General features: G+C 31.3%; 1 protein-coding gene across 1 annotated transcript; it reads right to left on the reverse strand.

The window, feature by feature from the left end:
• Positions 1–6535: 6535 nt before the first annotated feature.
• Positions 6536–14236, reverse strand: LOTGIDRAFT_112663 (hypothetical protein; the record flags this gene model as incomplete). The annotated part of the gene is made up of 9 exons (XM_009050597.1): positions 6536–6686; positions 7016–7104; positions 11559–11711; positions 11890–11977; positions 12168–12288; positions 12609–12706; positions 13356–13434; positions 13776–13818; positions 14126–14236. Coding segments are annotated over 9 exons (933 nt in total), but the record flags the coding sequence as incomplete, so codon positions are not given.
• Between the last annotated feature and the right edge of the window lie 325 nt (positions 14237–14561).

A 14561-nucleotide genomic window follows, 5' to 3' on the forward strand; every position in this document is an offset into this window, starting at 1 on the left:
TTAGGGTTCTATTACAGAAACAATATTCATATTAGCATGAGATTTTTATAAATTTTCTAACAGGTCCAAAAATAATCAGCAGCCGTTATTCTTTGACATTTTCATTGTCATTTATTTGTTTATATAAGACATATTTTGAAAAACCAATGATGGCTGTTAACTCATATTTTCCAGATTTTGTTATTTTCGTTTTGGGGATGTATTGATTTTGTACTAAATAATGTTTACATCATTTTATACAGCTTGGTTCTCCAAATACGATTACAAATACACTGCTACATGACTGGCATTAGGTAAACTAAGAATAGCAACAAGACATGGATTATGATGAGTCCCTTACACATTGACCTTAAACCATCGACCAACTCATTTATAAAAATATCCACCAGTCTTTTTAGCAGTTAAAAAGTCATAAAAATATTACTTGTTTGACGACGACGCGAATGAAATAGAATGATACCGTTACCGTTGGAGATATGTGAAAGAAGATATGTCAATTATGAGTTTATTTTTTCAAGGCTTTTTGAACGAGAGCAATTTTATCATCGACAAAGACTTTGACGGGTTCCAAAAAGATGGCTTGTTTCCTCAGATCATTTACGATTGGATGATTAATTTTAGAATAAAATAAGATGTAAAAAGTCACTGTTGCCAAAATGGCCACAAAAAATAGGGAAACGAACAGGGCCTTACAGCAGGTAGCACACTTGGAACGGCCGGCTTTAGCTTTAACAGGAGCGACATTTCCAGACGTAACTTTATTTTTCACATCTCCATCTCCTCGAATACTGATATTATTCGGCTCGCTCGTCATTCTGGAATATTGGGCTTCAAGTTGTTTAATCTGGTCATCAAGGTTGGTCTGCTGGGGGCAATCATCATCGTCATCATCTTGGGTAAGATTAGGATTGTAGGGTATCGTATCATCAGGGTGTAACGCTGCACTTACAGCTGAACCATTCTCTCTCTTGATTGGTGTTGAAGTCTGACTTAGTCTGTTCATACTAGACTCAATTACTTCTTCAGCTTTAGCTAGCGGAGCTTTTACTGTAGGGCTGGACTGTAAATAGCTGGTAGGCGAGGGTGGGCTGCCATACGATCTAGGAACATCTATTGCCGATTCTGAAACAAAAAAAGGCAAAATTTTAAAATGTGAGTTATTTTTTTTGATAATCTATAAACACTGGACGGAGCTGAAAGATAACGTTAACCAATAATATACAGTTTATACTTTTATTATTTATTTCTTAATGACTTTTTATATAAGATATATTAAATAAAATATAATAGCCCCACAAAGATATAATACTTATTGCTGACAATTGGAATTTGAAAAATAAAAACCTATAAAAGTAAAAAAGAATGATGATTGTAATGAAAAGCTAAATTACAATAAAGTATGTTAAAATCCTAATGATAACCTATTTCACTCTCAAAAAGACGATGTACGAAAGATTAAAGATGAACATGATGTAATTCTGAAGACTTAACTGTTTTTATACAAATTCTTATTCCAGTGTAAAATGATAATGATGATGATGATGATGATGAATGATTTTGAGTCATGATGAAAATAATGATCAAGATCATGACTTGAAATCATGAGAAGTTGACAAATCAGGATGATGATAATAATGATGAATTAAGGTCAAGATCATGATGATGATGATTTAAGTCAGGATGATGTCCATATGATGATGAAATTATGATGATGGAACTTTAAAACTACTACCTAAATAACGATGATCCAAAAATATAATTAAAGTTTCCCAGATTCCGATATTCAAAAACAAAAAGTCATTAAAATGAGATAAAAATGGCTAATGATACCAATGACAAATGAGTGTATCTGAACCTAAACTAAAATATTGAAAAAAAAAACACCATAAAAATTAAAATCGGAATGACAATTTTACCTCCTCCTCCAACGCGGTCCTTAGTTGTTGGGTAAACTACAAACATTAAATAATGATATCGTTATTCAGTGTGTATTATTATAATTAGATAATGTAGATTCTTATCATACTTTGAGGACACCTCAACTGTAGGTGAATTTCTCATAATGTAATAGATGTTAATTCCGAGCGAAAAGAAATATTGTTCACATTATTTGAAGCAAAGCAGCTGACTGAAAGTTAATTCTATTGTATGATAAATTTGATATCAAAATTACAAAATAATGTCGCCAGACTCTGTCTTAAAATGCTATCAAAAGATACATCTTTATCAGGACAGCTAGCAAGCAAAGCAAGGAAATACAATGAACAGGGGACGTGAAGTCAATAATTAAAATTTGTCATATCAAGCTGTTGATATTAATAAAATAATGGTCTATTTTAAAATGTTTGATTGCCCTCAACAAGATTGTATTTAGATGATTAATTGGTATTTTATTCAAACATTTCAACAAATAAAACTAAAAAACAATCATAGGATGGGTTGTTGTGTTGACAAAAAAAGGGGGTGGGGGTTAGATTTTTTTGTGAGTGCAAAAAAAAAACAAAGGGTGCAAAATATTTCACCAACACACTGTGCTCTGAGTGACCAAAATAGCAAAAAAATGCAAAATTAAAATTTTTAAATGAAAAGGATTGTAAGTAGGTTTCTAAATCTTTATGTGTATCAGGGACACTGATAGCATCAATTTACACCATTCCAATTTTCAATCAAACATCTATGGTTCCTGCAATTCTACTTGAAATAAGTGTTTCATGATGTCATTTATTGCAAAATATACTTGCATCACATAAAGCCCTTGCAATTTATCATGTCATCAAAAAGTTAGTTTTAGTGGAATTGCATGAACCACAGACTTGTGATTGAAATTTGGAATGATGAAAATTGATGCTATCAGTGTCCCGGATACACATAAAAAAAACTCATTTTACAATCCTTTAAGTAGGTTAATCAAAAAAAAGCTTGATACCCAAATTTACAAATTACCCAAAATAATTGAAAATTTATTAATCTATGCCAGATTAATGTTTTGTGAAAATTGGTTAATTTTCTAGCTAAGGGAGTTAATCCAAGTTTTTAAATTAATTGGCATCAAGTGAATGATATTTACCACGGTTTTCTGTGACAGAAATGATTGGGGCAGTTGGGAGTGTTTTAACAATCATGCTGCTTTCTGTGCAAATAAAATAAATGCAAAAAATCACTTAATATAATATAATTAATATAATTAACAATCATGCACTAATTAGATCAGAGTTCTGTGGTCTGAAGCATCTTAATTCTGAAGGATTCTCTAGTTTCTCATTGGTCAATATCAATGTAATACAACCAATCAAATGTCCTAATTTCATAGAGTGATATTCAATTAAGATGCTTTTAACTACAAATCCCAGATTTATAACAATTTAAAATTCAAAATAATTTGATGAAAATTGAAATATAAGTTTGTTAGAAAATAAAACGAAAGTTTAAGCTTTGAACTCAATAATAACTCAATAATAACTGGACACAATTAAATGGATAACAATTACTATAATAAATAACTTGCGATGATGCTTTCGTCTTTATCAAGCAATGATGCAAAACTCACACACAAACATTTTCAGAATTTTAGAAAACAGAAAATGAACAAAATTCTTTGACACACAAAAACATACATTAAAATTTTAACAGGTTGACAAATGACAAAACAGCAGTTAAACTGCACTCAAGTTTTGAAAAGACATTCAAAATAAAGCCCAAAGTAATCACAAGTCAAGCCTAAAATGAAATTTAGAGAGGAAGGGAAGGAGATAAAAAATATTACCAGAGATTACTCTTGGACTCCAAGTATTAACTACAAACAACAGAAGTTGGTTATTAAACACACTGTTATTTTATATAAACTCTAGTTAGTAATCTACACATTAAACTCTCTTTCAATCACAGACAGAGACAGTTTTAGAAATAGAAGTAGAGGAAGAGGCAAGTTAGGCAATCTGCCCAGCTTATCTTTATTTTAGAAGTTTATCTAGAGAAATTTACAGATAAACTTTGAACTGACCAAATTATGAACAGGTTAAAATATTCAAGACCTTAGCTGCTTCATACTTAATAGGTTTAAAGCTTTCACGCAAACAAAAACATGATATGTACACCCCAGATGATAATGTGCATATTGACATTGTTACTGACTATACTAATTTTGGTATGTTTTTTTTTGTGAATGTATTTTATCCTTGTATGGTGATGGGGTTTTGATTTTTGAACAGCAAATGCTAAGAGTTCCAAATTTGTTCAAAAATCTCAAATCTATTGACTTTTGGTGAGTTGTTATACAAGTCTATGTATCCTATTGTTGTAGCACATTTTGAAAAGAAAAGACAGTAGAGAAAAAATGCTGCTTGTAATAAAATGTTTCCCTTTTTTTTTATCAGATCATGATAGCTTTAACTTAACTATCAGTATACAAGTCAATTAACAGCTGGAAGGTTCAGTCACCTTATTATACTGAAGAAAGTAGTTCATAATTAGCACAGAAGATAATATCTAGAGTACTGAGAAGAAATAAGAGTTTCCTGAAACTTAAACATGAGATGTTCACAGCAGTGCAAAAAGATTCAAACTTGCTTCAAAGGCATGTACTGAATAGGTTTATCGGAAGTTAACAAGTTATTGTGAATATCAAAGGCAAGGAAAAAGGTGGATATTTGATCACCAATACTAAATATGTCTTAAGAAGCGGTCATATAAGTTAGTGTCAAAACAGAAACAAGCCAAGTTTGTATATCAAATTTCGTAAACCTGACTATTGAGAAATTTCAAGAACAAAATCAATATTAAATAATAGAAATAAAGAATAAAGTTTGAAATCATCATCATCAATTCACAAATAGAAACAAACTTTATCAAGTAAGGACTGGGTATGGACCAACTCTTAAACTGTTAAAAGAAGACTTATATATATGAAAATATATAAAAATTATGCTGAAAGTTTGAATTAAATTCAATAATACAAATATTAAAAGAATGCATAAGCCTGTGAAAAAAGGTGCTGGGTTAAAAATTAATTTTTTTTTCTAGAAAATACAGAGGATAACTTCAAAAGCATTATAGTTTAATCAATCAGTAAAAATAAAATGGACACTGTAATGACCAAGATTTGTACTTTGGTTAGTAGCCTCTGCATTTTCTATTAAAAGTTTAAAGAAAGATAACTCTAATTAATGAAAAAATCCGGGTGACAGACAACAATAACTCACCTTTATATTTCTTGGATAAATCTAGAAAGGATTAGAAAGTATTTTTTACTACAAGTTACTAACTATATTCTAATATTTCTTATCATGGCTTTAATGAGTTTTGGCTTCTTTATCAAAAATAAGGTTATAATTATGTATAATTTCATTCCATTAATAAAAGGTAGGAATTGAGTTCTATCAGATGTAATTATGTCTATAACTCTTCCTTTAAAGGGATTGTAAGGAGCTTTTTGAAACTTTTTATGTATATCTGGGACTTTGAAAGCATTGATTTGCACCATTCCAGTTCTCAGTCAGACATCTTTTTTTTTCATGAAAGAAATATTCAAACAGAAAGACTGTTGTCACTCGGAAATAGCCATGATAAAAAAGAAAGTTACATTCTACAGAGCAATCATTGTACATTAAAATAGAGTTCTATCTGCCTTCATGATGGCCTTATAACATACACAATAACAGACAACATAGAAACAGACATCAAACTAATCAAGAAATTACTATTGCTTTATAGACATTTAATATCTTCCCTTGGCACCATTTATCTAATTGTTTTATCAATATTTATACCCAATAGTCTTGGCCTATATATGCTTTAAGCGCGAAAGTCAAGAGCACAAGGCAAGATAATAATACTTGAATAAAAGAAGATATGAAAGGACTAAGAAAGAGTCATGAGATAACTGTTTATATAAATCACGATAACCATTTACAATATACAACCATTAACACTAATAACATACATAATTTACTTCAACAAAAATATCTATCCACATCTTGGCAGTTTCAAAACTTAAATACAAGCACAAGACACGCATTGTTTTGCTGTCATTACTACTGGACAGCTTGTGTTTATTTTTTGATTCTCTCCAAGATGAACACAAATATCTTGGTTGGACGAGATTTAAAAAAGAGGGTTGATAACTCACCTTCACGGACTGGAGGTTCAGACGTAATGGATGCATCCTTTAGCGCACTTCTATCGTGTTTACGAGCGAAGTTAGGCAGAGAGGAGGTCCTGAAAACATCACAAGATATAATACATTGTTATTTTTGCATCGTAGAACTGTTTTGCAATTAACTGACTGTATGTATACTTGACAGTAAAATTCTAAATTATTTCTGGTTGGATTCATCATTCAACTGCAGAGCTCACATAAATTTACAAGCCTCATACTTGGTGCCCAATAAGCCTTCCACCTCAACGAAAATATTTAATCGTCTCTCTACATTCCTTAGTCCAATTGAAACTGAGCTAGTTTACTTTTTCCAAAAATAGTCCCAATTTTGATATCTTGGTGGCTAGTGCTACTTTTAACAACATAAAAATACAATTTCACTCACCTTGTAAAGGGAGGTTCATCTCGTTTAATGTTTTCACTGGCTACGTAAGCCTCTGCCTGACAACGCCCACTAAAACGGAATTTTGATCCTCGAGAAAACAGAGTTCCACCAGATTTAACCTTTGGCGTGTTGATAGAAGATGACAATCTGAAAAATTCAAAACTCTCTGTTAAAACATATCCAGGGGTTTACTGCTAGAAAAATATTTTAAATATGGTCTTATGAGAAAAATACTGTTTGGTTAATCCTTTCTTTTTATGGCAGTAGAATATTCTGTTGGTAGTAAGTTGGACTTGCCTATCACTGACAACACAACAAGCTATGGAATGGTCGATCACACTCCTGTGATTTCAGCTTCAGTATTGCATTGACAATATCACAAGGTATTTGGACTGATATACAACAAGCTACAAGACAATACAACTGAGCTTGGAAGGAATCCCTCAAGAATAAGAAACAATGAGCTATAAACTTACGTGAAGAAAAGTTGTTGTTCTACTGCACATCTCCACAAATATTTACATGCTGCAGTTGTTGCACATTTATATCCAATTGGCTGCTGTTTCTAATTAATATAATAATACAAATTGTTAGTTATTACAGAATTACTGCTGTCATAGTTCAATAAGGGTCAATATCTCTACTGTATATAGTGAAAGTAGGCATGTTGCCAGAAACATCATAACTTTGAATATTATAAGTCTCTGATTGGTTTAAATAATTGCCATTGTCCAATCAGAGATAGGTAATATTATTGTCACGAGAATCTGAAACAAGCTCTGATTGGCAATAATTTTCATCAACATTCACTTAAGTTTATTTCTAGATAACATTATTTAAAAAAAAGCCCCTGAAATTTCAAACTTTTTAAAGAATCTCATATTTTCTTTCAGTAACTTGGCCAAATTAACATAAATCTTGGATTACTCATATTAATCATTTTCTTTAGTTGGATAACATGCAAACAAAATAAGAACAGGCAATGAAACAAAGACAATAAGAACCAAAGCCTGAAGTTCCACAGAGCCTCATGCGCTATGTCTAACTAAAGACAAAGATATTTGAGCACCTCTGTGAAAGATTCAAAACACCAGCAGTCTTTATTATTTTTTTGGTCTGGTTTACAAAGTCTCAATTGAATGAAATACTGATGTAGTTATGATTGAAAACATCCTCAAATTTGCACAAATATCTTTATCCAACTTTACTGGCTAATGTTGAAAAAATTATATAAAAAAATATATCTCTCATTACATTTGGTTACTTATTTACTTATTAAATCCATGTTTTCTGGTTCAACTTGATAACACAATAATAAAAGTCAAGAATGGATATGTTGCTTCAAGTTTTGGCAATATTTACACCTAATGAATATCATGTAACTTATGATACACAATGTGTTGGTTCACCAAATGTATTTTGTTCTATATCTGGGTATCTATAACGTTTGGTTCAATATTTTAAAAACTGAGAACAAGCTTAAGCCCTCAAATAAGTAAAACTTTGTACTTGGTATTGCCAAAAATGTGACTTTCAACTTCTTTGCGACAAAATAATTTCAAAATTCTGTAATTTCAACAATATTTTGTACTTAATACATGTTGTAACATCTGTGAATTTAACCAATAAAAAAAATAATTGAATAATCCATGCATAATAACTGGTTACCATAGCAACAGAATATAATAACTCATGCAATAACTAATAATATTTAACTACTTCATGCATGAAAATGGGATATGAAAAAATGTAACATGGAACTTAGATCATAGACTGAAACTATGTATATTACTTGAACAGCAATCGCCCTAATTAATGTACACTTAGTACCACATCATTGTAATGTACACAGAATTAGAAATAGTTTTAGCAATGATACAGAATTGATTTTGCTTGGGGTTGACTTGCGTGCCATTGAATGCCCATATAGAGCAGTAATGAGTGCTATACTTAGTTCAATAATCCCAATGTCTTAGATGAAAATATCATCATAACATCATCATATAGCTGACTGGCTAAATTAATACATAAACTTGAAAGTGCAGGTAGAGAAAAACTTAATTTTGCTTAAAATTGGCAAAAATTTACATAATCTTATTACATACTAGCAAATACACACAATTCAAACAGAATGTTAAAATTTCAATTGATAAAACATAATATTGATGAAAAAGTGAATGAGAACCATTGAAATTTGACTTGGAAACATGACAACGTCGATCTTTGAAATATGACAAAAAACTGGACGATGATAAAAATGGAATGACAAGTGCGTAACAAGACATGACCAATGGCGGAATAATACAGGAAGCAGCAAAGAATTATGGGTGCACAACTATCCCATTAACCACTAAAGTCACCTTTTCCTTCTCCTTTTTACGCTAAAAAAATGACGAAGGGAAAATGAATGTATGATCAAATAAATATAACCCTGAAATCCCTGAGATTATGACGAGAAACAGAATATAAACTGGGATGAAAAATAAATAAAATTTTTAAGAATTCTGGCCTACTACTGATCCAGTGCATAAATATTTTTTTCCCTACAAAAAACAAAAGTAAAACTGAATATTTTGATACATCTGATGACTTTCTTAGTCAAACGCATGCAACCATGCCAAGAAAGTTAGATAAAGTCCAAAAATATCCCAGAAGACGTGATGGAGAAAACGTTGAAAGAATCAAAGTCTTAATAGCACCATTTATCCGAGACAATAACAGTATTTTATATTTTCATACAGGGATTTTGTAACAATAAAGATTCTAAAAGCTTTCTTTAATGGAAATAATTGAGAAAATTGAGCATAAGAAATATGTATTTAGGTTTATAGCAAGCAAGTAAACTTCTTTGTTTAATAAAAACTACATAACTTCCACAAATTGTTTGTCTACAGTTTTGAACTGACTCTACAGCTGAGTTGAGATGTTGTCTCAATTTCTGAGAAGAGATATTGTTTACGGCTCTGAGATGAGCTCTTGGTTACGGCTCAGAGATGAGCTCTTGTTTACGTCTGAGATGAGCTCTTGTTTACGGCTCAGAGATGAGCTCTTGTTTACGTCAGAGATGAGCTCTTGTTTACGTCTGAGATGAGCTCTTGTTTACGGCTCAGAGATGAGCTCTTGTCAACAGGTCTGAGATAAGCTTTTGTTTACAGTTCTGAGATAAGCTTAAGTTGCAATTCTGAGATGAGATTTGTCTATAGCCTTGAAATAAGCTCTTGCCTCCAGTTCTTAGATGAGCTCCTTTCTACAGATTAAGCATGAAATCTTGTTTTCCACTTTTTTTTTCTAAGGCCTTGAAAATGATCGGGAGCTGGGTTGACAGTTTTCTGTTTTCAAATAAATTATTTGAGATATTTTCATTATTGGTATCTATAGTCAAGCAACGTGCATCTCTGGGACAATTTAAAACATAAACAAAAGGAGTTTAGTTATTTCTAGGTAGTCTATGTTATGAATCATACCAGATGTACACAAATATATTAGTTTGATTGCAGTAAACAATGTTGTTAGTAAACATGTGATATCAGAATGCAATGGGGGAAGACACATTTCAGAGGTTGAAACAACTGAGAGATTCTGTTAAAAACTTAAAATTCTTCTAATATACTACTTGTTCATAAAATAAATATTCCTTTGAAATAAAGTAGATCTGATACTCGTTAGTCTCTTACTCGTGGAGTTGCTTTAATTTCTCAGCTTCTGGTCTTGATCGTCAGGTGAAGTGAATAATAATGTCAATTATTCTATTTGCATATTTTCAAACAAGAACAAAGCCGACGATTCCAATTCAAAATGGAATTTTCAGAGTTTGGAATTTAAATTGAATTGTTCTATGTAAATATATTTCAAAGGAATATCTATTTATCTTAAAACAAAATAAAATGCTAAAAACAAAAAAAAGTCTGCATTAACTAGCAAGAATTAGTTGCAAACAAAACAAAAACAGTCTAAAAATGAAATCTAAAAAGATGTTGACCTCATCTGAATTATCTGCTCCTTCCTAAAAATAAATACATGATAATGATTATGATAATGATGATAATGATGAGAAAAGATGATAATGAATAAAGTAGAAAGTTTGATGACTCTACTCCTATTTTTTTTACTTTACATAAGGTGTCTGTTAAAGCCAGTTTAAAATTTAAAGACACTAAATAATGGCTGCAAGATGAATACAAATTTTAATCTATGGGTTTTCGTTGACACAGGAGTAATCAAGGTTTGCTTACAAATCTGATGTTCCTGAATATTAATACATGATTTAGAATGATAATGATATGTGGATGATAAATACTGAAAACTAATTTGACCTGATACCAAAAATCATTCAAGCATTCCAAGGAGTTCATCCACAAGCCAGGGAAGGGAAATCCACAAAACCAAGACACCAAATATTCACCGAAATTGTTTTTTTTAAATATTTCTAATCTATTGGGTGTGTTGGCTCTTTTATAGCAGTTAGGAAATTTTAACATAGGATGTTTATTGGCAGGTATCATGCCAAGTATAAATATACTAAAAGTTATTCCAAAAAGGACATTATAATTAGTTCTAGCTGTTTTAATGGGGAAATTATCATATTTTAATCTAAGATATGAAGTTTAAGTTTAGGCTATTATTCAATTATATAGAATAGAACCTTGTTAGAAATATATGTATTCTATTGGAATGAATTTTGTTATGAAAGCTGTCTGATTGGGATGCTATAAAGCAAGTTTTGGCTGGAAATTGTAACACTTTTCTTTTGAAAATGTTTCTATGAAAGCCGAATGGTGAATTACTATGCACACTACGTTACACACACATAGAAAGGAAATCCGCACACAAAATTTGTGTAATTATGAAAGTTAATCTAAATAACAAACCTTCTTGGGGTTGGTTACTTCTTCATCCTACAAAACATAAAGAGCAAAATAATAATAATAGAAAGATGTTAAACTACTTTTTTTAATTGAGATATGATCCTAAGTTTGAAATCTTATGGTTTTTAATTTACGTAAATTTACTTTTTCCTACCTCCGTGATGTTCACATGAGCAATAAACATCTTCCCCTCATATGCCAACCTTCGGATCTGGTTCCATTTGAATAACTGTGTTCTTCTGCTTCCTCTGAAGGTCATTATACCCTGATGTGTTACCCCTAGATATAGCTGATCACCTCGGGAATCCTGAAAAAACATGGGAGAGAACAGAACAATTAATTCCTGTTAAAAGTGATCCATAGTTTGTTTGATACACAAGATGATATGTGCACCCTTTTGAAACACCTTATGACACTCTTTTCTAAGTGTATATCGACAAAAGATATCTGGATGATAAAAGAAGGATTTTATAAATTTAACATACCTTAACTTGATGTGGATCAACACCATATGTATCTAGTTGACAGGCTTTTATAAGGAAATTATTTTCAGCTTCTGATGGTACTTGGCCCCTATATAAATTATTCATATCATTATAGATCTTCTTTGTAATAAGGATAAGTTTCATATACTCTTAGTACAAGTCTGTGCCTTGAAACTTTCACAGCCAGACATTTCAGCCACGCAGAGATGGATTTGCCACCAATTTTGGATCAAGAATATGTAACAAGACAATTATAACTTTGATATTTTTTCACTTACTTCAGATTTTTGTGTGCCTCCATGATTTGTTCTTCCATTTTAGGGTTTTGTTTAGGCAACATTTTAAATTCACTGATATATCCATTAGGATGATCCACAGGGTCATAATCACCTACTTCAGCTGTAATATTACACAATATATTGCACTCTCTTCAGACAATTGGGTTGCCTTGGTCCCATTTCACAAAAACTTAAATTATGTAAATGGTCATTGGTCAGTTAATGTAACAAATTCATATTTCAGATATACTGCACTATACTACACTTGATGTTCCACAAGGGACTCAGACACAACTCAGAAATTGCTCCCTGAATAGATTTTTGTAGGTATTGGACACAGTCTATGTCAATCATTCTAACAAGTACTAACATCTAGTTTTATAAAAACAAAGTGCAGAAATAAAAACTATATCTCTTGAATTTCAAATAAAATTAACTTACACTGTACAATGTATGCAGCAAGTAGAATAGCGTCTTGTGGGGAACAGAGAAGTCGGCCATGGTGTAAATCTCTACGTAACTGTAGAAACATGAAATATCTAAAAAATATCAATGGATATCTTTTTATATACAATCATAAAAGTGACCCAATTTTTAATTTGAAAACTTTGTCATATTCACTTGAAACTGTAAGTGGCAAATATAAAAGCTAATGAAATGAAATTTTTCAATTCAACTTTTCTGCTTCAGATTTGGCTTAAGATAGCATTCAACATCAGGAAGCGTTCAATCAGAACCAGGGGCTCGTTCTTTAATATGTTCAGACTTTTAAAAGGGAGAGAACTCCTATTTTACTTAAAGATTAAAAATGTTGAAAAGAATTTGTAAAGACATACAGAAGAATGTGCTCTATGACCTCAGTGGTAATATATTATAATGTAGGACATATGTAAGATATTACAGGTCAGAGGTCAGAGGTGAGAAAGAATAACAAGTATAACCTAGTAAAAACAGATAAACCTTTCTAACCTCCATCGTTTTATATCATAGACTAAACATACACAATAAACAATGGGGTGTTTCAAAGGTAAAATATCTTAAATCTTGAATTTCAATTAAATTCAACATTGCTTAGGAATTTCTAGTGTGATTTTAAAAGCTTGTGATGTTTTGAACAGACTCCTTATATGTGCAATCAGTTCAGTAGAATTTGACAATGTTCTAAAAAACTCTTACTCTTCTACTTACCGTGTAATCTCCTCATGTAACTTCATTGGTTCTGCTGGGTAAAACTTGACTCGAAAACACAAAACCATTGGGCTTACACCTGTAAACACACATTTTAATACTTATACTAATAATAAAACATTTTATATTAAACATAGGCCTGGCTTTACAAGAATGGAACCCCCAATGTCTCATACTTTCTAGTCCTTAAAAACCTTTTGATTTTGCCAGTCATTTCAGTTTGAGTTTCAAGCAATGACCAGTATATCTTGTTGACAAGGGGCTGTCAGTTAATTCTAGTTTAACCGGGGTTATTAATATTTAATTGTACCATTTTGTTTTAGATTTCAAGTGGCTTTACTCCCAAGAATTTCAACATAATCTTGTAAGCCTTACGAATTTCAGCATAGTTAGTATAAACTAGTAGAATATTGTACCTACCCTTGAGTTGTTTGTACACTGGTTTGATGGGATCTATCCAATGCTGAAAAGTAAAACAAAATGAAATCTTTTTAAAATAAACTCCTATAATGTATACTACTGAAAGAGAGAGGCCAGATTTAATATTCCAAAAGTATAAGTATAATCTCTATTGGGAAGGTTAATTTACTCTCACTAATAGTAATATTGATATGTGAGCAAACAGTTAGTGTAACACCAATACAGATACCAAAAGAATAAAGCTTTCCAGGAATGAGTTCCTCAGCTGACTTTGGGTTGCACCACTAGCCCCCTATAAACACCTCAGGCACAGTATGTTATTTCTTAAATTGTAAACTGAATTAACTTACTCTCTGTTTTTCTGAATCCACATATCGGAGACCAAAATAATCTTTTTCTACAATATTCAATTTCTCGCATACTCTTTCTAATAGCCATTGTCCTATTGTATCTTTCTGAAATAATAGAAAAAAAATTGTATTGTATTTAATAAATATAGTATACTGTGTTTCCACTGCAGGGGAAAAAGACGGTTTTGAGCTTTAAGCTGGCTTTAACCTAGCTTTCGTGTGTTAAACTCAGTGTAAACACAGCGCTTCCGGCAATATATCTGGCTCTACCTAACAATTCTCAGTGTAAAACATGGTTTATGTATTCTGTTTTCTGTTGTAATGTAAATATGTTTTTTTTGAATGTGTTACTACATACTTTAGATGTGTTATTGTTGTAGATATATGTGTGTGATAAATGTGTATGTGACATTTCCTTAAATTTGTATAGCTTCAA

The sequence above is a fragment of the Lottia gigantea genome (assembly GCF_000327385.1).
Source record: "Lottia gigantea unplaced genomic scaffold LOTGIsca_15, whole genome shotgun sequence".
Classification (NCBI taxonomy): Eukaryota; Metazoa; Mollusca; class Gastropoda; family Lottiidae; genus Lottia; species Lottia gigantea.